Here is a 22,645-nt window from a genome sequence, read left to right as displayed (position 1 = left end):
GCAATCGCCTGTCCTGCATTACAACAATGACTTCACCAACTAGCTGGAAAGTGCTTCCCGAGGTTGTTAAAGGCATTATATAAACATACATTTTCCTCTTACAGAAGTCAATGAGGAATTTACAGAATTTCACATGTTCTCCCCATGTCTGTTTCCTCCAGGTGCTCCAGTTTCCTCCCACACTCAAAGATGTGCAGGTTAGGTGGATTGGCCATGCTAAATTGCCCCTTAATGTCCAAAGATGTCCAGGCTGGTGGGATTAGCCACGGCAAATGCAGAGGGTAACGAGGAGAGGGAAGGTGGGTGGACCTGGGTGAGATGCTCATTCGGAGAGTCAGTACAGACTCGATGGGCTGAATGGCTTCCTTCTGCACTGTAGGGATTCTACGTGTAAGTTCGCAGGTTCAACATATGCAGCACTCGGTCAGTGGTGTTTGCAGTGGGCGATGGAGGAATTACAAAAATGTGAAGTATAAACAGAAGGGAAAGAAGTTCATTTATACAGTGCCAATCCACCATCTCAAGCAACTGCTAAAATGCTTCGCAGCTAATGAATTACGTTTTGAAGTGTGGTCACTGATGTAATGTACGAAATGCAGTGTGGCAAGTGTGTGCATAGCAAGAGTCCATAGAGAGCATTGAGTTAGTGACCAGATAACCTTCATTAGTGATTTTGGCTGAGAGATAAATATTGACCAGGGGAACACTCCTGTTAGGCTTTGGAAATAATGCCATGGGATCTTCCTAAGAAGGCAAGGCGGAACCTCAGTTTAATAGATCACTTAAAAAAAAAACAGCACTCACAGTGCAGCGGACTGCACTGAAATGACAGCCTATATTTTGTGTTGTGTAGTAGGACTTGAAACTCATCGGCCAGAATTTTACCAACACACCTGGCCCGATCCCAGGAGCGGGTGAGGCTCGGAGAACAGCACTGGTCTCGGGTGGGATCGTACGAACCTTGGGCGCACGTGCCGGTAAAATTCCGCCCATCATCTTTTAAGCCAGACATTGGTGAACAATGGATGATACCAAAGCAATCACCCAATGTCTAAATCTTGGTTTGCGCTCAATTTATTAAGGTCATTAAACATTTTCTGAGAGTTCTTATGGCTACAAGTAGGTTTTTTAAGTAACTTGCAATGTTAAATTTAGCAGCATACTGAGATGTGGATAAATGTTCCTGTTTCTCCATGGCCAGGATCCCACACCAGAATTGCCATCTGGCTTTCTTCAGTGAGTTAAGGAGTTTTTGATGGAGATGATACTGCATGAGGAATGAGCTACACTATCATTTAGCAAATTCGTCATCCATTAAAAAAACACTTGATTCAACAGATAAATCAAGTGCGTTTGCCCAACAAAAACATTGGCTCCAAATTTTTCTTGGAGCTCACCCTCTCCAACTGCGTCAGAGGCTGTGCTTTTGCCATTGCATGGGTTTTACTCCAGAGGTTACGTTGGTTTTAATCACTGCTGCACTTCACAAATAAATCTGTAACTGGCTTCAATTCAGGATAAATCACTGCAGCGCTTGTCTTTGCTTATGTTCTAATCCTGCCGACCTCCTGCATTTCAGGACTCAGACGTATGCAATAGGTTTTACCATCTATGGAATTGAGCAAGATGAGGGCTGCAAGGGACATAGCCAAGGAATATCTGACAGAACTATTTGGTATGTGGCAGAGTCTCATTCTTAAAGGGACTTCATCTCTGGAGGAATAGAATTGGAAAGCAACAGTGTCACGTTAAACAGAAACATAATCTTGGCTAGACCACATTTGGAATATTTAGTGCAGTTTTTCCTCCATATTGCAAAATGGATATAGAGTCATCGAGGTTTATAGCATGGAAACAGGCCCTTCGGCCCAACTTGTCCATGCCACCCAGTTTTTTTACCACTAAGCTAGTCCCAATTGCCCGCATTTGGCCCATATCCCTCTATATCCAGCTTATTCATGCAACTGTCTAAATGCTTTTAAAAACACAAAATTGTACCTGCCTCTACTACTACCTCTGGCAGCTCGTTCCAGATACTCACCACCCTCTGCGTGAAAAAATTGCCTCTCTGGACCCTTTTGTATCTCTCCCCTCTCACCATAAACCTATGTCCCGTAAATTCAGTACATCCACCAGTTCCCATTTATCTATAGCAGACGTTACTTCTTTAAAGAACTCCGATAAATTGGTTAAACATGATTTCCCTTTCACAAAACCATGTTGACTCTGCCTAATTACTTTATATTTTCCCAAGTTTCCTGCTTTAACATCTTTAATATTATCTTCCAATATTCCTCTGGGAAAAGATGTTGACTATCTAAAGGTACCTGGGAACATACATACATATGAATTAGGAGCAGGAGTAGGCCACACTTCAAGCCTGCTGCCCCATTCAGTAAAATCCTAGCTAACCTGACTGTAACCTCAACTCCACATTGCTGCCTATCCCCTGATAACCTTTCACCCCCTTGCTTATTAAAGGATATATTTAGCTTTTCCTTAAAAAGATTCAGTGATCAAGAAGGCGATTGGGATGCTGGCCTTTATAGCGAGGGGGATAGAATATAAAAGCAGGGAGGTCTTGCTGCAACTGTACAGGGCACTGATGAGGCCGCAGCTGGAGTACTGTGTGCGGTTTTGGTCGCCGCACTTGCGCAAGGATATTTTGGCCTTGGAGGGAGTGCAGAGGAGGTTCACTAGGCTGATACCGGAGATGAGGGGGTTAGCCTATGAAGAGAGACTAAATAGACTGGGTCTGTACTCGTTGGAGTTTAGAAGGATGAGGGGGGATCTTATAGAGACGTATAAGCTAATGAAGGGGATGGATAGGGTAGAGGTAGAGCGATTCTTCCCACTAGGAAAGGACAGCAGGACTAGAGAGCACAGCCTCAAGATAAAGGGGGGGGGGGGCAGTTTAGAACGGAGTTGAGGAGGAACTTCTTCACTCAAAGGGTGGTGAATCTCTGGAATTCTCTGCCCGTTGAAGTGGTGGAGGCTACCTCACTAAATATATTTAAGTCACGGGTAGATAGGTATTTGGTAGGCAAGGGAATTAAGAATCGTGGGGAGAAAGCGGGAAAGTGGAACTGATCCACTTCAGATCAGCCATGATCTTATTGAATGGCGGGGCAGGCTCGAGGGGCTAGATGGCCTACTCCTGCTCCTATTTCTTATGTTCTTATGTTCTTATGACTGCTTCCACTGAGGAAGAGAGTTCCAAAGACTCAAGACTTGCAGAGAAAAAAATTATCCTTGTCTCTGCCTTAATTGGATAACCACTTCTTTTCAAATAGGGATCCCATTTCTACATTCTCCCACAAGAGGAAACATCCTCTCTACATCCATGTCAATACCCCTTAAATATTTCAATCTCACTCTTCTAAACGCCAGCAGATACAAGCCTAACATGTCCAACATTTCCTCATAAGACAACCCTTCCATTCTGGTCTGGTAAATCTTCTCTAAACTGCTTTCAAAGCATTTACATCCTTCCTTAAATAAGGAGACCAATACTGTGCACAGCACTCCAGATGTGGTATCACCAATGCCCCTGTATAACTGCAGCATGACCTCCCTCCTTCTGTATATAATTCCCCTCACAATAAACAAAAAATATTCTAATAGCTTTCCTAATTACTTGCTGCACCTGCATATTAACCTTCATGCACTAGGACACCCGGATTCCTCTGCATATCAGATTTAGATGAGATTCTTTTTAATTCTTCGCACCAAAATGGACAAGTTTAAATTTTCTCACATTATACTCCGTTTTCAGATCTTTGCCCACTCATTTAACTTATCTATATCCCTTTGCAGCCTCATTGTGTCTTCTTCATAACTTATTATCCTATCTGTCTTTGTGTTATCATCATATTTAGCACACACACCTTTGGTCCTTTCATCCAAGTAATCTATATAAGTTGGAAAAGTTGAGGCCCCGGCACTGATCCCTGTGATACAACTCTCATTACATGTTGCCAACAAGAAAATGACCCATTTATACCTACTCTCTTTCTTCTGTTAGCCAGCTAATCTTCTTTCCATGCCAGTAAGTTAGCCCCTACACTATGAACTTTTATTTTCCACAATAACCTTTTATGTGGGACTTTATTAAATGCCTTTTGGAAATCTAAGTCCAGTACATCCACCGATTCCCCTTTATCTACAGCACGTTACTTCTTCAAAGAACTTCGATAAATTGGTTAAACCTGATTTCCCTTCCACAAAACCATGTTGACTCTGCCTGATTCCCTTACATTTCCTAAGTTTTAACATCTTTTATATTATCTTCCAACATTCTGCTTTCTGTGACCTCCTTGCTTGAATAAGGAGGTGGTGCCATAGTGGTATTTTCTCTGGACTAGTAATCCAGAGACTCAGGATAATGCTCTGGGGACTGGGGTTCAAATCCCACCACTGCAGATGGTGAAATTGGAATTCAATTTTTAAACATCTGGGATTAATGGTCTAATGATGACCATGAAACTAATGCCGATTGTCGGAAACATTAATGTCTGGTTCATTAATGTCCTTTAGGGAAGGAAATCTACTGCCCTTACTTGGTTTGGGCCTATATGTGACTCATTAGCCACAGCAATAAGGTTGACTCTCAAATGCACTAACACGAAGAGCAGTTAGGGATGGACAATAAATGCAGGTCTAACAAGTGATGACCACATCCAATGAATAAAAAAAAAAATCGACATTTTCCAATCTAATGGAACCTTCCCTGAAAATAGGGAATTTTGGAAAATTAAAACCAATGCATCAGCTATTTCCCTCACCACTTCTGTTAAGATCCTTAGGACTTGTCAAGCCATGGATCCAACAATTTACTCAGTACCATGTCCCTGGAGTAATAAGGATTTACAAGGATGATATCAGAACCGAGAGATTACACACATCATAAAATGCTGTATAGGCTGGGACTTTTTCAGGTTTAAGTTTATTTATTAGTGTCACGGCTTATTTATCAACACCGCAATGAAGTTTCCGTGAAAATCCCCTAGATACCACACTCCAGCGCCCGTTCGGGTACACTGAGGGAGAATTTAGCACGGCCAATGCACTTAACCATCATGTCTTTTGGACTGTGGGAGGAAACTGGAGCACCCGGAGGAAACCCATGCAGACACAGGAAGAATGTGCAGTCTCCATACCGCCAACGACTCAAGGCCAGGAATTGAACCCGGGTCCTGATGCTGTGAAGCAGCAGTGCTAACCACTGTGCCACCATGCTGCCCATCAACACCCCTGGAGTAATAAAGATGGGCAGGTCTATTTGGTAACACAAGCTTTTGGAGTGTCACTCCTTCTTCAGGTGACTCACCTAAAGGAGTAACACTCCGAAAGCTCGTGCTACCAAATAGACCTGTTGGACTTTAAGCCGGTGTTGTGAGACTTCTTACTGTGTCCACCCCAGTCCAACATCGGTAACTCCACATCATGTAATAAGGATGTACAAGGATGTTATCAGCACTGAGGGACAACACATATAAATGCTAAATAGGCTAGGGTCTTTCTTCTCTAGAAATAAAAAGTCTGAGGGGTGTCCTAATAGGGGGTTTGATAGGGGAGACAGGGAGAACATGTTTCCACTTATGGAGGAATCCCAAACTGAAGGCACCATAAATACACGACAGTCACTAAAACATTCAAACAGAGAATTCAAGAGAATTTTGTTTCCCTCAAAGTGGTTAAAATGCAGAACTCACTCGCACGAAGAGTTGAGGTGAATATCGCTGACGCATTTGAAAGGAAACTAGATAAACAGTAGATTGTAAGATGCAGATACACAGCACTGTGGGTGGACCCATACCACATGCACTGCAGCGATTTAAGAAGGTGGCATATCACCACCTTACAAAGGGCATTTATAGGGATGGGCAATAAACGCTGGTCTGGCCCGGGGGTCCACGTCCTGTGAAGAAACACAGTACATTCGGAGAAAACTACAGACAAGAGTGCGATGAAATGAGGTGGGAGATAGGCTAGTATGGCCTACCAGCACAGACCAAGACATAAGAAATAGGGGCAGAATTAGGCCATTTGGTCCATCGGGTCTGCTCCACCATTCAATCATGGCTGATTCTCCCCGTGCGTGCGTGGGTTTCCTCGGGATGCTCCAGTTTCCTCCCACAATCCAAAGGTGTGTGGGTTAGGTGGATTGGCCATGCTAAATTTCCCCTAAGTGGCAGGGAGACTAGCTGGGGTTAATGCAAGAGGTTATAGGGATAGGGCCTGGGTGGGATGACGGTCGGGGCAGACTCGATGGGCCAAATGGCCTCTTTCTGCATCCCCATTTTCTTGCCTTCTCCACATAATTCTTATTGATCAAGAACCTCTGTCTTAAAGACACTCGGTGAGCTGGCCTCCACATCCCTCTGTGGCAATGAGAGAGCTGGCTGGGCCTAATTTTGTGTTGTCAGTTAAATGTAGTAAGTAAGTTTTGAACAACACATATGCAAAAGCAGGAATATCAGCGACAGCTCTTATTCCGTTTTACTGTGGTCTTATTATTTGTTTTATGATTGTGAGATTGTGGCATATGTGATGTGTGAGCGCATTTGATAATTCCATGCTGTGAATCAAGGGCAATATCTTCAATTCTCAGGTCCACTGTAATATGTTTGAAGGTAAAACTAGATTGGAAATGTACCTTAAGCCGAGCAAATGTCTCCTTCTTACAGATCATCCCACTTCCTTACACTGCCCCAATGTGCTTCAAGGGACAGGTGAATGAAGTGGGCAAATGTAAGCTCCGTGCAGAGAATTGTCAGGCTGAATTTTCCATGGTAAGGGTTTGCTTTAGGTTAGAGGGTCATTGCTTTTTAACTGGTCAGCGCAACATCGTGGGCTGAAGGGCCTGTTCTGCGCTGTAATGTTCTATGTTCAATGTTCTAACCCGTCCCGCTAGTGGGATCTTCCCGACCCAGTAATGGTGACCCAATCCCCCCACCCTCCACTGCCCTGTTGCAGATTCTCCGGCAGCAGGGGGGGGGGGGGGGGGGGGGGGGGCGAGCAACAGAAAAAGCCATTGACGAGACTGGAAGATACGTAGAGTTTGCACATTCTCCCTGTGTCTGGGAGGGTTTCCTCGGGGCGCTCCAGTTTTCTTCCACAGTCCAAAGATGTGCAGGTTAGGTGGACTGGCCATGCTAAGTTCCCCCTTAGTGCTTAGCTAGGGTAAATGGATGGGGTTACAGGGATAGAGCCTGGGTGGGATTGCAGACTCGATGGGCCAAATGGCCTCTTTCTGCACTGTAGGGATTCTATGATTCTGCCACTAACCAATGGTGGGCCACCTCCACCATTGCATAACATGCCTCAGGCAGCCATGGGGGGGGGAATCCCACCCATTATATTTTATATTGCAGGATGAAGCAATAGTGAAGGTAAGTATATTTTAAAAGAAATTGAAATGTCTAAAAGTGCAGAATTTTTTTAAAAATTCATTTGTAGGACATGGGCATCGCTGGCTGGCCAGCATTTATTGCCCATCCCTAGTTGCCCTTGAACTGAGTGGCCCTTGAACTAGGCCATTTCAGAGGGCAGTTGAGAGTCAACCACATTACTGTGACTCTGGAGTCACATGTAGGCCAGCCCAGGTAAGGGCGGCAGATTTCCTTCCCTAAAGGACAGTAGTGAACCAGATGGGTTTTTCCAACAATCCAACATCAGTAAATTCCTAATTCCAGATTTTTTAAACTCAAATTCCATCATTTGCAGTGGTGGGATTCGAACCTGGGTCCCCAGAACATTAGCTGAGTTTCTGGATTAATGCTCTGGTGATCATACCACTAGACCAACACCTCCAAGATTTTAAAGCATGAGAGTGCAGGTAAAAGTGGCAACGATCGATCAGTGCAATTCTGGATTTTATATGCAAGCAATGACTTTAAAAGTAAGGAAGCGTTGTTGATTTTATATAAGACATTGCCCAGGCCAGTGTGGAGGCTCTCACGCAGCTCTGACAATCCTTTTAAACAAAGCTATGAAAGCCAAACATAGCAGCAAAGATTCTCTAAATTGTTACCAGGAAAGATGGTGTGCAGGTTGGAAAATTGGTGAAAAGGTGAGTATAGCTTCAGAACAGTAGTGTGGGTGGGGGAAATGTATATCAAACAGAACCAAAACCCCCACCACCAAAAATGTCTATTTCTTCCCTTTGTGGGCCATCAGTTTAAAAGAACATGTCTCAGCTTACATGGTAGGATACAGTAAATCTCCCAGAGTGAGTCAGCTCCATAATTCAATTGGTGCAAATGAACTGGTTGGCCATTACATTTATATGTTCAATGGGATATAACACAAGTTATGAATGTATTCTGATGATATATAAAGAGCTCTCAGGCTTTCTGCTTCAGAGATTTTTCTTTTCCTTTCATTTCATCGATTCATAGAATCCTTACAGTGATGAAGGAGACCATTCAGCCTATCGAGTCTGCACCCAGGGCCTTTCCCCTTAACTCCACATATTTACCCTGCTAATCCCCCGACACTAAGGGGCAATTTAGTATGGCCAATCAACCTAACCCGCACATCTCTGACGTTTCAAGTCCAGATGCCCTTTGACAAGGGGTCAACCCTTGGCCATTTGACAAAGGGACTCAAAATATCAGCTTTCTCTCCTTACAGATGCTGCAAGACCTGCTGAGATTTTCCAGCATTTTCTCTTTTGGCTCTTGGACAGAGCCAGCACAGGCACAATGGGCCGAATGGGCTCCTTCAGCGCAGTTTCACTCCATGAGTCCACAAAAACGATAACGTTACCTTCGACTTCGCTCCACGTCGGGGTCAGTTCGATAATATTCCAGCCCGCCATGCCTCAATGCATCCTCTGGATTGACGAAAGCCTGTTGAGGGGGAGAGGGGAAGGTGGAAACACATTGGTGAAGCCGTGTTGCAAAGTAAAGCTTCAGTCAGTAACTGTGGCATCAACGTTTCTGCAAACGTTCCAACACAGCTTCCCTGAGAAGAACGTCGCGAGATGGTTTTCTCCATCCTTCCTCTGTTAACCGTCTCCAACCACAAGTATAATTTAAAAATATAGTAAGGTGACTCAAGGTGTTTCACAGAAACTTTACCAAACAAAATTTAACACCAGCCAACACAAGGAGATATTAGGATAGGAGTCCTAGTTAGTAAGGTTGGTTGTGAGAAGTGTCTTAAAGGAAGAGATTGAGATGTTTGGGGACAAAATTTCAAAATTGCTCCTTACAGGAGAATTTTTCCATCCTGGCTGCCACAGGGACCGGAGCGGGCTGGGGGCAGACCATGCCAAGGTCCGTTGACCTCGGGTGGGGTCTTCCAGTTTTAGGGCAAGTGTGGTCATAAAATCCCACCCTTAGTGTCCCAAGATGTGTAAATTAGATGGATTAACAGTGGGCGACACGCTGGCGCAATGGTTAGCACTGCTACCTCATAGCGCCAGGGACCCGGGTTCAATTCTGGCCTTGGGTGACTGTCAGTGTGGAGTTTGCACATTCTCCCCGTGTCTGTGTGGGTTTTCTACAGATGCTCCGGTTTCCTCCCACATTCCAAAGATACAAAGGTAGGTTGATTAGCCGTGATAAACTGCCCTTTAGTGTCAGGGCAAGTAGCAGGATAAATTTGAAGGCGAGAGTAAATAAGTTTTAGTTTATTTATTGATGTTAAAAGTAGGCTTACATTAACACTGCAGTGAAGTTACTGTGAAAATCCCCTAGGTGCCGCACTCCAGTGCCTGTTCGGGTTACACTGAAGAAGAATTTAGCATGGCCAATTCACCTAACTAGCACATCTTTCTGTGGAAGGAAACCGGAGCACCCGGAGGAAATCCACACAGACACAGGAAGAACAGTGATGCAAGCCAGAAATTGAACCCAGGTCCCTGGAGCTATGAGGCAGCAGTGTTGACCACTGTGCCATCCCCGGTGCCTACTGTACTGTCTCTCCAATTGGGTTTCAGCTGTGACTCAGTGCTGGCACATTCAACCACGGGTCCAATGCGTTCGAACCCTACACTGGAGGCTTGAACAGAGTATTGGGGCTAACAGTCCCAGTGCAGTACTGAGGGAGTGCAGCACTGCCAGAGGTGCTGTCTAGCAAATGAGACATTAAACAGAGACTCTGTCTGGCCTCTTAAAAGGCTGCAGAAGATCTTATGGCATCATTTCAAAGAACTGCAGGGAACTAGTGTCACGGGAATTGGCAGGATACATATGTAGGGTTGTGGGGATAGGACCTGTGTTGTCAATGTAAGCTCAATGGACTGAATGGCCTCATTCTGCACTGTAGGGATTCCATGATTCTAACTTCTCCAGTGGGCTCCTGGCCAATCAACCAGCATTATCAAATGCTCGTTGAATGGGCATGATCGCATTTCTGTTTGTGGGATCATGCTGTGCAAGTTATTTCTTTCACAGCGTGACTAGCATTTAGTGGAAAGTTAGATAAACACAGGAAGGTGGGTCAAGACCTAAACTTGAGATGTTTAGATGTCGAGGGATAGGAGGAAGCTGCTGCGGATCAACAACAATGACATAGTGGGCCGAATGCTTTTAATGCTATGGAACATTCCCAGCAAAGCAAGCTTCCCATCAGCGGCTCACACTTCTTGAGGAATGAGCGAGTAACGGCTTCACGATGGCACAGTGGGTTAGCACTACTGCCTCACAGCCCCAGGGACCCGCGTTCGATTCCCGGCTTGGATCACTGTCTGTGCCGAGTCTGCACATTGTCCCCCGTGCGTTTCCTCCGGATGCTCCAGTTTCCTCCCACACTCCGAAAGGTGTGCTGGTTCGGGTGTATTGGCCACAACAAATTCCCCCTCAGTGAACCCCTCAATGGCAGGAAGGACTATTACTTACGGGGCGAAAAACTGCAGCAGGCGACGGTGCAGAGGGACCTCGGGGTCTTTGTGCATGAGTCGCAAAAACCCAGCCTGCAGGTGCAGCAGGTGGTCAGGAAGGCGAATGGGATGCTGGCCTTCATAGCGAGGGGGATTGAATATAAAAGTAGGGAAGTCTTGCTGCAGCTGTATAGGGCATTGGTGAGGCCGCAGCTGGAGTACTGTGTGCAGTTTTGGGCGTCGTACTTACGCAAGGATATTTTGGCCTTGGAGGGAGTGCAGAGGAGGTTTACTAGGCTGATACCGGAGTTGAGGGGGTTGAGCTATGAGGAGAGGCTGAATAAACTAGGCTTGTACTCGTTAGAGTTTAGAAGAATGAGGGGAGATCTCATTGAGACGTATAAGATGATGAATGGGATGGATAGGATAGAGGTGGAGAGACTCTTCCCGCTCAGAAAGGATAGTAGGACTAGGGGGCACAGCCTCAAGATAAAGGGGGGGCGGTTTAGAACGGAGTTGAGGAGGAACTTCTTCACTCAAAGGGTGGTGAATCTCTGGAATTCTCTGCCCGTTGAAGTGGTGGAGGCTGCCTCGCTAAATATTTTTAAGATGCGGGTTGATGGGTTTTTGATAAGCGAGGGGATTAAGGGTTATGGGGAGAAAGCGGGAAAGTGGAACTGAGCCACGACAGATCAGCCATGATCTTATTGAATGGCGGGGCAGGCTCGAGGGGCTAGATGGCCTACTCCTGCTCCTATTTCTTATGTACCCAAACAGGCACCGGAGTGTGGCGACTAGGGGATTTTCACAGTAACTTCATTAATAGAAGCCTACTTCTGATACTAATAAAAATTAAAAACTTAAACTTAGATTCACCGACCTCACCTGCGGCTGGGATTTTCCAGTCCCGTTGCAGTGAATGGAGATTTGGCTGAGTGTCAAATTCTCCATTCTCGCTGGCAGTGGCAGCGGGGTGTGAACAGCCAGAGAATTCTGGCCAATCTCTATACTCGCTTCAGACTGAAGTAGGTTTACATAGAAAATAGGAGCAGGAGGAGGCCATTTGGCCCTTTGTGCCTGCTCTGCCATTCATTATGATCATGGCTGACAGTCCAACTCAATATCCTAATCCCGCCTAGAACTCAGATTAAAACATTTGATCCAACCACTCCATGTTGATGTTTATCCCCCATATGAACAGTTCCATGTTGCCTGTCTACATTATTCCTCTTGCTTTCATAAGACCATAAGACACAGGAGCAGAATTAGGCCACTCGGCCCATCGAGTCTGCCATTCAATCATGACTGATAGGTTCTTGATTAATAAGCGGATCGGGCTTATGGGAAAAAGGCAAGAGAATGGGGATGAGGAAACTATCTATCTCTGTCTTAAAGACACTCAATGACCCGGCCTCCACAGCTTCTGCTGTGGAGTTCTACAAATTCACCACTCTCTGGCTAAAGAAATTCCTCCTCTTCTCTGTTTTAGAGGATCGTCCCTTTAGCCTAAGGTTGTGTCCTCTGATTCTAATTTTTCCTACTAGTGGAAACATCCTCTCCACATCCATTCTATCCAGGCCTTGCAATATCCTGTAAGTTTCAATAAGATCCCCCCTCATCCTTCTAAAGTCCAATGAGTACAGACCCAGAATCCTCAACCGTTCCTCATACAACAAGCTCTTCATTCCAGAGATCATTCTTGTGAACCTCCTCTGGATCCTTTCCAAGCCCAGCACATCCTTCCTTCGATATGGGACCCAAAACTGCTCATAATACACCAAATGAGGTCTGACCAAAGCGTTATACAGCCTCAGAAGCACATCCTGCTCCTGTATTCTAGCCCTCTTAACGTAATGATAACATTACATTTGCCTTCCTAACTGCCAAGTGAACCTGCACGTTAACCTTAAGAGAATCTTGAACAATGATTCCCAAATCCCTTTGTGTTTCTGATTTCCTGAGCGTTTTCCCATTCAGAAAATAGTCTATGCCTCCATTCCTCCTTCCAAAGTGCATAACCTCAAACTTTTCCTCATTGTATTCCATCCGCCACTTCTTTGCCCCCTCTCCTAACCTGCCCAAGTCCTTCTGCAAGCCTCGCTGCCTCAATACTACCCGCCCTTCTACATATCATCCACCAATCTAACATCCTAAATGTTGATGTGACCTATTTATCAATCATTAATTGCATTCCAAAGTCTCACAACCTAACGTATAAAACATTTTTCCCTCTCTTGATCATAACCTCCCTAAACCTCTCCATCTCCCTCTCCTTCCTGACACTCCACCAAACCCACCTCTCATGTTTCTTCCTCTTGGCAATTTTTTAAAAAATTTGTTCACGGGACATGGGTGTTGCTGGCTGGCCCAGCTTTTATTGCCCACTCCTGAGGAGATTTAAAAATCAACCACATTGCTGTGGGATCTGGAGGCCAGACCAGGTAAGGACGGCAGATTTCCTTCCCTAAAGGACATTAGTGAACCAGATGGGTTTTTGTGACAATGGCCATTGTTAGGCTTTTAATTAATTCAAATTTTACCATCTGCCGTGATGGGATTCGAACTTGGGTCCCAGACTATTAATCTTGAATTATTAGCCCAGCGGCAATACCACTACACCAGCACTTCCCTCCAACGCACTGTCAGCCATTTTACTTTTGTGTTGACTGCTGATGTTCCTGTTATTGATGATGTTAATATTAATACAAATCATTGTTTGTAAGTCTTTTACATTTTAATCTTTCAGCTCATGGCACCTCTTCCCTCACTCATCGGAAACAATCTTGCTTTTATATATTGTGCCCCATCCTTCCCGAATTTTAAACTCCTGTTTAAAACCAGTTTTATCGATTCAAGTTGGTATTACATCAGATGCGATCCAGACTGGGGCTGAATCACCGCGTCAATGTTTCAGATTGTTACCACCAGACCTTGCCTCTTATACCTGCAGTATAAATATCACCCACTTTTTTATACCTTTTAGCTTTGCAATGGGTCATCTGGACTCGAAACATCAGCTCTTAGATGCTGCCAGACCTGCTGAGATTTTCCAGCATTTTCTCTTTCGGATTAAGAGAGCCAAGGCTCGTGGATGGTTAAGATGCAGACTGCTACTGAAGGACTGAATAGGCTTGAGGGGCTGAATGGCTGACAGGGATTCCTATGCTATTGATACTTCCATATATTTTGATGGTTTCTCAGTCTTCCCAACACTTAGGTGAGAAGTCTCTAAACACGACAAGAGTAACATTTGAAAGTTTATTTATTAGTGTCACAGGTACACTTACATTAACACTGCAATGAAGTTACTGTGAAAATCCCCTAGTCGCCATATGCTGGCGCCTGTTCGGGTACACTGAGGGAGAATTTAGCATGGCCAATGCACCCGAACCAACACATCTTACAGATTGTGAGACGAAACCAGAGTACCCAGAGAAAACCCACACAGACTCTGCACAGACAGTGACACAAGCTAGGAATCCAACCCTATCCCTATCGCTGTCAGTCATGATGTGGAGATGGCGTTGGACTGGGATAAGAACATAAGAAATAGGAGCAGGAGTAGGCCATCTAGCCCTTCGAGCCTGCCCCGCCATTTAATAAGATCATGGCTAATCTGAAGTGGATCAGTTCCACTTTCCAGCTTTCTCCCCATAACCCTTAATTCCCTTGTCTGTCAAAAACCGATCTACCTGTGACTTAAATATATTCAGTGAGGTAGCCTCCACCACTTCAATGGGCAGAGAATTCCAGAGACTCTCCACCCTTTGAGTGAAGAAGTTCCTCCTCAACTCCGTAAGGATAAACGCAGTAAGAAATCTCACAACACTAGGTTAAAGTCCAACAGGTTTATTTGGTAGCAAAATCCACTAGTTTTCAGAGCACTGCTCCTTTGTCAGGTGAGTGGGAGGATATTGTCTCCAGACAGGACAGTTAGTGAGATTTTGCAAGCCCAGGCAAGTCATTACGGGAGTTACAGATATGGCACACTATCTATAACCCCCATAACAACTTTCCTAGGCTTGCAAAATCTCACTAACTGTCCTGTCTGGAGACAGTACACAACTCTTTAACCTGTGCTTAATGCTCTCTCCACTCACATTGTCTGTACCTTTAAGACTTGATTACCTGTAAAGACTCGCATTCCAATCATTATTTTGTAACTTGAGTTTGCATCTTTATATGCCCTGTTTGTGAACAGAACTCTCACTCACCTGACAAAGGGGCAGCACGCTGAAAGCTAGTGGCTTTTGCTACCAAATAAACCTGTTGGACTTCATCCTGGTGTTGTGAGACTTCTTACGCTGTGAGGCAGCAGTGCTACCCACTGTATTGATTATGCAGCCTTGATTATCGTCAAAGTACGACCTAACCAGTGATCTCAAACATGCAGGAATATATATTAAACAATAATGGAAAATACTGCTTACACTCGCCACAATAAGGTGACCAAGTCTTGCCCACACTATAGGAGAGACCTCATTAGTTATCTTAATGTCTTAAATCTTACTGACCTCCGATTTTCCCTTTAAGAATCTGTTCGTAACGAAGAAAATAATTCGCTGGATTTGTGTTTGGGATTTCATATTGAAATTTATCCAGACAGGGTGAAATCTCATTATGTTGTTTACCATGTTGCTATACACACGGGAGCAAAAATGAAATCCCAACCCCCAACACGGAGGAATTTACAAAATTACACGCTTTTCCCGTGCTTAGAGAGAATTTGTGCAAATATGTATCTAGAAACCTCAAGACTAAGGAAAACACGGAGACTTTTTTTTAAAAAAACAATGAATTTAAACTCTCCCTTCCGGAAAAAGTTTCAAAACTATTGCAACTTTTATTATTCCAATATCTGGAATTCCTACTCACATCTACTTTTAAATCTTGACACCGCTCTCTACGTTAAGTAACAAAAGCATCACCTCATTCTCTCGCTCTCTCACACAGACATTTCAAACCAGAGAACGGAAAAAGTCCTGCCTGCCTTTTTCTTTAAACAAAAACTAAAGTTATTGTCACCTTTTTGTGGAGCCGGAGTTGCCCAGTGATGACAGCCAGTGTGTAGAGTTTGAGGATGAGGAGGGTGCTGTAGAAAGTGTAACAGGCGAAGACTGGATTGTCCATGATTTCTGTTGCGAACTAGCCGGAGGCAGCGGGGCTGTGGAACTGGTTCACGCCCCCTGTCTCTCACCCAGCCCCTGTACACTCCAGGCTGCCTTTGACAACCCACCCCCAAATTAAAAAAATCTCAAAATCCGTCTAGAACCGTGAAATGCCTGCAGTGCAGAAGGAGTGATGTGGGAATGCCGGCGTTGGACTGGCGTAAACACAGTAAAAAGTCTGACAACACCAGGTTTTAGTCCAACTGATTTATTTGATAATACTCACAAGCTTTCGAGGGGACTGCCTCTTCGTCAGGTGAATGGAGAGTTCTGGCCTCAGACAGAGCATATAAAGCACAGACAGTTTACAGATTACTGATTAGAATGCGAATCTTTACACCTAACCTGCTGTTCAAGTCCTAAAGTGGCCAACACTGTGAGTGGAAGGAGCACTGATCACAGGTTAAAGAGATGTGTATTGTCTCCAGACAGCACAGTGAGTGAGGTTTTGCAAACCCAGGCAAGTCACGGGGGTTACAGATAGTGTGACATGAACATCAACTAAATCGGTTGGACTTAAACCTGGTGTTGTCAGACTTTTTATTGTGCTCAGCCCAGTCCAACGCCGGCATATCCACATCAAAAATATCCCACCCAGACTCTATTCCCGAACCTCTCATATTTATACTGCGAATTCCTAGGGTCAATTTAACATGGCCAATCATCCTAACATCTTTGGATTGTGGGAAGAAACAGGGCACCCAGAGGAAATCCAGGCAGACACGGGGAGAATGTGCAAACTCCGCACAGACAGTGACCCAAGGCCAGAATTGAACCTGGTTCCCTGATGCTGTGAGACAGCAGTGCTAACTAACCACCGTGCCGCCCCAATCTACTTAAAAAACAATGATATCCAAATGATATCCCCCCCCCCACCAACACACAGTAAGATAAAGGCGAAATACTGGGGATGCTGGAATCTGAAACAAAAGGCAGAAAATGCTTAAAAGACTCATAGAGTGGGATTTTACAGCCTCGCTCCAGCGAGACTGGAAATTCCTGCTGGAGTTCAAAGGAGATTTCTGCTGTCGGAGACATTGATTCCTGGTAGATGAGGTGGTAGGGTTCCAGCCATAGAATCCCTACAGTGCAGAAGGAGGCCATTCTGTCCATCGAACTTGCGCCGACAACAATCCCACCCAGGACCTATCCTCATAACTCCACATATTTACCCTCTAATCCCCCTGACACTACGGGGCAATCAACCTAACCCACACATCTTTGGACTGTGGGTGGACATGGAGAAAACCCATGCAGACACATGGAGAATGTGCAAACTCCACACACGCGGTGACCCAAGGTGGAAATGGAATCCAGATCCCTGTCACTGTGAGGCAGCAATGCTAATCACTGTGCCACAATTTCAACCAATTTCTTGAGTCTGGATAACCCTTTGTCAGCGCAGTGGGTTAGCATCTCTGCTTCTGGATAGGAAATCAGAGTTTGAGTCCCAGAACCTGATGGCCAAGGAAAGTGTTTAGTTTAGTTTAGTTCATTTATTAGTGTCACAAGTAGGCTTACATTAACAGTGCAATGAAGCCACATTCTGGTACCTGTTCAGGGACACTGAGGGAGAATTTAGCATGGCCAATGCACCTAACCAGCATGTCTTTCAGACCGTGAGAGGAAACTGGAGAACCCGGAGGAAACCCACGCAGACATGGGGAGACTTTGCACAAATATGTTCATAACGTGGTCAACCAGTTTGAGCTCTGACGAAGAGTCATCCTGACTCAAAACATTGGCTCCATTCACTCCCCATAGATGCTGTCAGACCTGCTGAGATTTTCGAGCATTTTCAATTATTGCCCCCCACATAAAGTTTTAAAGTTTATTTATTAGTCACAAGTAAGGCTTACATTAACACTGCAATGAAGTTACTGTGAACTTTCCCTAGTCTCTGCATTCTGGCACCTGTTCGGTTCAATGCACCTAACCAGCATGTCTTTCAGACTATGGAAGGAAACCGGATCACCCGGAGGAAACCCTCGCAGACACGGGGAGAATGTGCAAACTCTGCACAGACAGTGACCCAAGCTGGGAATCGACCCCAAGTCCCTAACACTGTGAGGCAACAGTGTTAACCACTGTGCCATTGTACCACCCAACATACTAGTTCTGAAGGGGATTTTGGTAGCTGCAGTGTCTAACTGCTGTTTCTCTGCTGAATATGTTGGTTCAGTTCCCAGCCACTTCTAGAGTCAGAAATGTTCATGGGTTCACCTCTCACTCCAAAGACTTGAGGAGCAAACTCAAAGGTCACTCTAGATTGGCTCAGTTTGGATTAGCATCTCTGCTTCTGAGACTGAAGATTGGGGTTCAAGTCCCACCCCAGGATTTGTTCACCAAGGAAAGTCTGTTCATAACAAGGTCAAACGAGTTGAGTGCGTTCACTTGCAAAATCCTTCCAAACGGCCAACAGTTGGCATTAAGAATGGGGGAGTACCTAAGCAAGCCAGGTTTGAAGTGGAGTGGTACCTCCTGAAGCTACAAGCCTCTGGCAACAGATTACCAACCCATTCCAAGAGTAACTAGCTATCGAAAAAGATTAAAGTCTGCCTTAGTGCACTACTAGGTGCATGAAGAGATTTTATTTTGTTTATTACTTTCACATATTGGGATGCAATGAAAATGATTGTGCCTTGCGAGCTACACAGACAAAACAAACCATTCATAGAGTACATAAGGGAAAAGGAAAGGAGGGTACAGAATATTATACTTACAGATAGGGTGTAGAGAAAGATCAGCTCAAGATATAGTAGATCTATTCAAAAGTCTACTGTGATCAAGAAGGTGAATGGAATGTTGGCCTTTATAGCGAGGGGGATAGAATATAAAAGTAGGGAGGTCTTGCTGCAACTGTACAGGGTACTAGTGAGGCCGCAGCTGGAGTACCGTGTGCAGTTTTGGTCGCCGCACTTGCGGAAGGATATATTGACCTTGGAGGGAGTGCAGAGGAGGTTCACTAGGCTGATACTGGAGATGAGGGGGTTGGCCTATGAGGAGAGACTAAATAGACTGGGTCTGTACTTGTTAGAGTTTAGAAGGATGAGGGGGGATCTTATAGAGACGTATAAAATAATGAAGGGGATGGATAGGGTAGAGGTAGAGAGATTCTTCCTGCTTAGAAAGGATAGCAGGACTAGAAGGCACAGCCTCAAGATAAGGGGGGGACAGTTTAGATCAGAGTTGAGGAGGAACTTCTTCACTCAAAGGGTGGTGAATCTCTGGAATTCTCTGCCCGTTTAAGTGGTGGAGGCTACCTCGCTAAATTATTTAAGTCACGGGTAGATAGGATTTTGATAGACAGGGGAATTAAGGGTTATGGGGAGAAAGCGGGAAAGTGGAACTGATCCACTTCAGATCAGCCATGATCTTATTGAATGGCGGGGCAGGCTCGAGGGACTAGATGGCCTACTCCTGCTCCTATTTCTTATGTTCTTATGTTCTTACTGGCAGCAGGGAAGAAGCTGTTATTGAGTTGGTTGGTACGTGACCTCAGACTTTTGTATCTTTTTTTTCAGTGGAAGAAAGTGTGTCTGGGGTGCAATGGGGTCTTTGATTATGCTGGTTGCTTTTCCATTAGGAAAGGCAGACGGAGTCAATGAATGGGAGGCTGGTTTCTTGTGATCTTGGTCAGAGCAGGAGCCATACAAAGTTGTGGCACATCCCAAAAGGATGCTTTCTATGGTGCATTTATAAAAGTTGGTGAGAGTCATAACGGACATGCCAAATTTCCTTAGCCTCCTAAAAATTAAAGGCATTGGTGGGCTTTCTTAACTATAGTCTCAGTGTGGAGGGACCAGAGAAGTTTACTGGTAATCTGGACTCATAGAAACTTGAAGCTCTCAACCATTTCCACTTCATCACAGCTGATGTAGACAGAGTCATGTACTCCACTATGATTCCACAATGTTGGAATGGGAAAAGAATTGGAAAACTAGCCAGGACTGCTGAGAGAGTGCACCACTATCACAGGTATTAGGTTAAACCAAGACACTGTTCCATCAAGTGGGCATAAAATATCCTATTGTGCTATCCTAGGGTGAGTTCAGAGCTGACCTGCTTGAAATATGGAAGTTCTTGAAGGGATGCGATGGGATAAATACTGGGAAGATGTCTCTATTTGTGGGAGAGTCTGGAATCAGAGGATACAGCTTAAAAGAAAGAGGTCTCCTGCATATGAAAATTAGTTGAATTTTTTTCTTTGAAGGGGCTATTAGTCTGTGGATTATTCTCCCCCAGAAAGCAGTGGTATCGAGGTCATTGAATCTATTCAAAGCTGAGTTCAATTTTGATAGACAAGTGGGGCAGGGGTCACAGAGGGGGCAGAGAGGAAGGTTGCGATGACACCACAGCCAGATCAGCTATGATTTTACTGAATGGCCTAGCAGGCTTGAAGGGCTGAATGGCCTACTCTTGCTCCTAAGCTCTTAAATCCATCAATCAGTATTACAGAAATAGATTATGTTTACATTTGTGAGACATGGGTGTTGCTGGCTGACCAGCATTTATTACCCATCCCCAGATGCCCAAGGACAGTTGAGAGTCAACCACATTGCTGTGGCGCGGGAGTCACATGAAGGGCAGATGGGTAAGGATGGCAGATCTCTTTGTCTAAAGAACCATATGGTTTTTTTCCAATATCGACAATGAACATAAGAACATAAGAAATAGGAGCAGGAGTAGGCCATCTAGCCCTTCGAGCCTGCCCCGCCATTCAATAAGATCATGGCTGATCTGAAGTGGATCAGTTCCACTTTCCCGCTTTCTCCCCATAACCCTTAATTCCCTTGTCTATCAGAAATCTATCTACCCGTGACTTAAATATATTCAACAAGGTAGCCTCCACCACTTCAACGGGCAGAGAATTCCAGAGATTCACTGCCCTTTGAGTGAAGAAGTTCATCCTCAACTCCATTCAAAACTGCTCCCCCCCCTTATTTTGAGGCTGTGCCCTCTAGTCCTGGTTTCCTTTCTAAGCAGGAAGAATCTCTCTACCTCTACCCTATCCATCCCCTTCATTATCTTGTAAGTCTCTATAAGATCCCCCCTCAGCCTTCTAAACTCTAACGAGTACAGACCCATCTATTCAATCTCTCTTCATAGGCCAACCCCCTCATCTCCGGTATCAGCCTGGTGAACCTTCTCTGCGCTCCCTCCAAGGCCAATATATCCTTTCGCAAATACGGGGAACAAAACTGCACACAGTACTCCAGCTGCGGCCTCACCAGCACCCTGTACAGTTGCAGTAAGACCCCCCTGCTTTTATATTCTATCCCCCTCGCTATAAAGACCGACATTCCATTCGCCTTCTTGATCACCTGCAGACTGGGTTTTTGCAATTCATGCACAAGGACCCCCAGGTCCCTCTGCACTGTAGCATGCTGCAGCTTTTCACCCTTTAAATAACAATCCCTCCTACTATTATTTCTACCAAAGTGGATAACCTCACATTTGCTAACGATATACTCCATCTGCCAGATCCTCACGGTTTCACGGTAATGAGTAGATTTTTTATTCAAATTCCACCATCTGCCATGGCAGGATTCGAACCCGGGTCCCCAGAACATCAGCTGAGTTTCTGGATTCATAGCCTAGTGATAATACCACTAGGCCATGGCCTCCCCTACAGTGGCTTGATCATTTTCACATTGCAGTTTGTGGGGACTTGCTATATGCAATTGGCTGCCTTGCTCCCCCATTACTGCATTCCAGCCAGTTCTACTCCCTAATTATAATTAGCTATTTATCCCATCACATCCCTTCAGGATTTCTACGCTTCAATCAGATCACTTCTGAACTCACCTCAGGATAGCACAACAGGATATTTTTTTTGCCCTCTTGATGGAACAGCGTCTTGGTTTAACCTAATACCTGTGATAGTGATGCAATCTCTCAGCAGTACTGACTAGTATTCCAATTCTTTTCCCATTCCAACACAGTGGAAGCGTAGTGGGATACATGACCCTGCCTACATCAACAGTGGAAATGGTTGAGGGCTTCATGTTTCTAGGCATTCAGATTACCATCATGTCCTGCTCTCTCCGCACTGACACTACAGGTTAGAAAGCCCACCAATGCCTCTACTTTTTCTTCTTTAACTACCAATGATAAGATAAGATGAAAGTATTATGTAAAGAAATTTTAAAGCAGGTGTGCAATATATCTACGGAGACAGAAGTCCTTTCACCAAAATCCCTTCATTTACAACTCTAACAACACTAAAGGAGAACATGCCCCTGTCTACGTCAACGGGGACAGAGTTGAAATGATGGAGAGCTTCACGTTTTTAGGTGTCCAGATCATCAACAACCGTGTCCTAGTTCCCCCCATGCCGACACTATAGTTAAGAAAGCCCACCAATGCATCTACTTTCTCAGAAGACTCAGGAAATTTGGCATGTCAGCTACGACTCTCACCAACTTTTACAGATGCACCATAGAAAGCGTTCTCTCTGGTTGTATCACAGCTTGGTATGGCTCCTGCTCTGCCCAAGACAACAAGAAACCTGAATGTAGCCTAATCCATATGCAAACCAGCCTCCCATCCATTGATTCTGTCTACACTTCCTGCTGCATCAACAAAGCAGCCAGCATAATTAAGGACCCCACGCATCCCGAACATTCCACCTTCCTCCAAAAGA

General features: G+C 44.9%; 1 protein-coding gene across 1 annotated transcript in view; it reads right to left on the bottom strand.

Moving 5' to 3' along the window:
* Window positions 1-16,025, bottom strand: part of ptges (prostaglandin E synthase) — a 28,021-nt gene extending 11,996 nt beyond the window's left edge. Inside the window, exons 1-2 of the mRNA XM_080211981.1 lie at window positions 15,857-16,025; window positions 8,773-8,855 (exon numbers count right to left, since the gene is read on the bottom strand). Coding sequence (XP_080068107.1) covers window positions 8,773-8,855; window positions 15,857-15,961 — 188 coding nt within the window. The 5' untranslated portion in view covers window positions 15,962-16,025. The remainder of the gene's footprint in view (window positions 1-8,772; window positions 8,856-15,856) is intronic.
* Window positions 16,026-22,645: the final 6,620 nt, after the last annotated feature.

This window comes from Carcharhinus amblyrhynchos, chromosome 25 (assembly GCF_965287045.1).
Source record: "Carcharhinus amblyrhynchos chromosome 25, sCarAmb.v2.hapA, whole genome shotgun sequence".
Lineage (NCBI taxonomy): Eukaryota > Metazoa > Chordata > Chondrichthyes > Carcharhiniformes > Carcharhinidae > Carcharhinus > Carcharhinus amblyrhynchos.
Note: the sequence above shows the minus strand (reverse complement) of the source record. Positions and strands in the feature narration are given on the sequence as shown.